The sequence below is a fragment of the Plasmodium fragile genome, assembly GCF_000956335.1.
Source record: "Plasmodium fragile strain nilgiri unplaced genomic scaffold supercont1.30, whole genome shotgun sequence".
NCBI lineage: Eukaryota > Apicomplexa > Aconoidasida > Haemosporida > Plasmodiidae > Plasmodium > Plasmodium fragile.
The window spans coordinates 93,399-96,052 of record NW_012192610.1 but is presented as its reverse complement, the minus strand read 5'-3'; the positions used below and the strand labels follow the sequence as shown (position 1 = coordinate 96,052).

Sequence of the window (2,654 nt, the reverse complement as noted above, 5' to 3'; positions counted from 1 at the left end):
CACAAAAAAAAAAAAAAAAAAAAAAAAAAAAAAAATACAAACGGGTATTCGTGGAGAGGCACTTTCGTACACATATCCACGCGAGCTAATTAATCTCCCCAATGGGCGTGAACAAACCTCAAGAGGGATTCATGGGGGGGACTAAAGTAAGTAGTTAGGACCCCACTAGGGTAAATCAAAACGGAGAGCTGGGAAAAAAAAAAAGAGCGCACATGTGTATATGCACACACGAGACCCACGAACGTTCTTCCAATGGTTGAGTAAAGGTGAAGTTAACCCGTCCGGGGGTGTCACTGGTTGTCTTTCTTCCATCCCTCAGGGTGTTTTTTCCGACAGACGAACTCGATTAGCCATTCCGCTTCTCTCCTTTTTCACGAGGGGGTAACTACTCGAGGTAACTGCATGGGGGTTGGTTATTTTTTTTCCAACCTCTTAGTTTACCCCCTACCCGTATGGACGTCTTCACCGGCGGGTCACTTGTTTGAATTCTGTTCCTTGTGGCGCTTCTTATCCCGTTTGGCTTTTGTCATTCCCTTCTGCCTTATCCAATTGCTCACTTTTTGTTTTCATTTTTTTTTTTTTTTTCATTCCGATGAGGGGCTGCTCCACGTTCGCAATTTCGATCACGTCACTGGGTTTGAATTTTGTGTTGCACGCTGTGCACGCATTTTCCTGCGGGGGGAAGAAGAGGTGAGAAGCAGAGGTGAGTCACAGACCATAAAAAGGATATGGATGAACGAGTAAAGTGTGTAGGTGGGGGGGAAATCACATCTATGTGAGTTGTCCTACACACCGCGATTCAATGCTGCACGTCGTGCCCCCCCCCCTTTTGCGCGCACACCTACCTTGGCGATGTTCGCATGACTGAAGACCTTTTTGGAGAATACACAGCCGCAGGAGAAGAGGCACATGGCCCCGGAGGAGGGATTAATAATTTCGTTCGAGATGGAGCAAACCAATTTGTTCTCTTCATTTAATTTATTTTTGCAGAGCACCAAGTCTTTAAGGGACTCGATGTGACCAAATGCTTCGTAGTGCGTGTCGTCCATTTTGCGTTTCTTCTTCTTTTTGCCTTGCTTGGCCAAAATGAGGTTCAAGATGTGCTCCGTGTTGTACAGGTATCCGAGGCGGCAGCAGAAGAAGGGGTCCTTGAGCGATTCCTACAGGGGGGAAGCGCGGCCAGGATGAGAATCGCTCGGTGGGGGCAGGCGCAGCGAAACAGGGAACGCCCCTCAAAATGGGCAAATCAGCGCCACTCTCCAGTTTATATCATCTCCACTCTGGGCCCACCTGCGAGATCGCGCAGTGACTCATGTAATGCTCCTTCAGCTCCTTCTTATTGTTCCTGCACTGGTTCACCGTCACGAGGGTGTTTTTGCCATAGCCCAGGCTGCCTGTGCTTTCATTTAGTCTCTTGTGTTTCATTCGAACCAAGTCCACCCTCTGGGGCAAACTTCCTCCGTCTCCCCCCATTCTCGATTCGCAGTCCTTCCAGCGGAGGGGGGGTTACAAGAGACCCAAAAAAGTTTTATCCCGCTGGGGCTCCTTTAACTGGGCCGACCTTTTTCACGTGCAGGGGTAAGGCTACATTCGCATGTTCTGGCGGAACATTCATGAAAAAAAAAAAAAAAAAAGGGTAACAAAAAAGAGTGACAAAAAAGGATTATAGGGGATCATAAAGGAGTGTCACAAAACAGAGCATCAAGGGGGGTATGTCCTCTTCTCCCTGTCCGCGCAGTATCCCACGTTATGTGTCCTTTCCCAATATGGTGCTTCTTCGTACACGTCGCTCGCCCGCTCCGACACTCCCGTGCAGACGTAACCAAGTGACAGAATTAAATACATTTGCGTAAATCAGTCGTATGGCTAAACGTTGTCGCCTTTCACACTTGGTCCACGTAAGCGTGTTGGGGTGACTCCTTTTTTGTGTGTTCGCAAATACAAGGCCTTCACTCTGCGTCGTTCAGCGTTATTGGTTGGCTGACGTGTAGCGCTGGGCAATTTTTTGCGTCCATTAAAAGCGCCTACCATTCAGCAATTTTTTTTTTTTTTTTTTTTTTTTTTCCCAAGGGGCAACTCAATTGGATCGAACAGTTACACGGACGTCACTTTAAAACGTACAATTTAAAAGGGAGTGACGAGCGAACGTTTCGCGCGGTGAGCATGGACTGGCACAGGAGCCACGTACGCAGTGTGATGGATTAAGCAAACGCGCACGGGTACACGCGCAATACACGCTTTTTCATATACGCTCGCTTCTGCGCGCAGGTGAATAACGTTTACGCGTGTGCGTTGGTATTCTCTTCTTGTTGATGGCCCATCGAGGAAACAAACGGGCAGAGCGGTCATTTTTTTTATATATTTTTTTTCACACTCGCCCGAAAAGCTTGCAAAAGTTTTGGGGACCCGCCCCCCCTCCTCTCTTGCTTCTGCCCCCTTTTCCTTCCCTGGGACCTTTTTTTGAAGAGTTGAAAAATGGGTGACATTTATACGAAAAGACACAAATACGTAAACAATGGTAAAGCGTTTGAGGGTAGACAATGGGATAGTGCTTGTGACAAGTGAACACTTGTTTGTGTCGCAAGGGAAAGTGGAGAGAGAGAGAAGGAAGGTTGTCTTATCTCATTTTTTTTTTTGTTTTTTTTTTTTTTTTT

The 2,654-nt window shown here is 47.1% G+C and overlaps 1 protein-coding gene across 1 annotated transcript; it reads right to left on the bottom strand.

Moving 5' to 3' along the window:
- Positions 1-507: 507 nt before the first annotated feature.
- Positions 508-1,473, bottom strand: AK88_02878 (uncharacterized protein; the record flags this gene model as incomplete). Its single annotated transcript, XM_012480501.1, has 3 exons — positions 508-672; positions 846-1,160; positions 1,291-1,473. 3 exons carry the CDS (start codon positions 1,471-1,473, stop codon positions 508-510), a joined length of 663 nt encoding a protein of 220 aa, XP_012335924.1.
- Between the last annotated feature and the right edge of the window lie 1,181 nt (positions 1,474-2,654).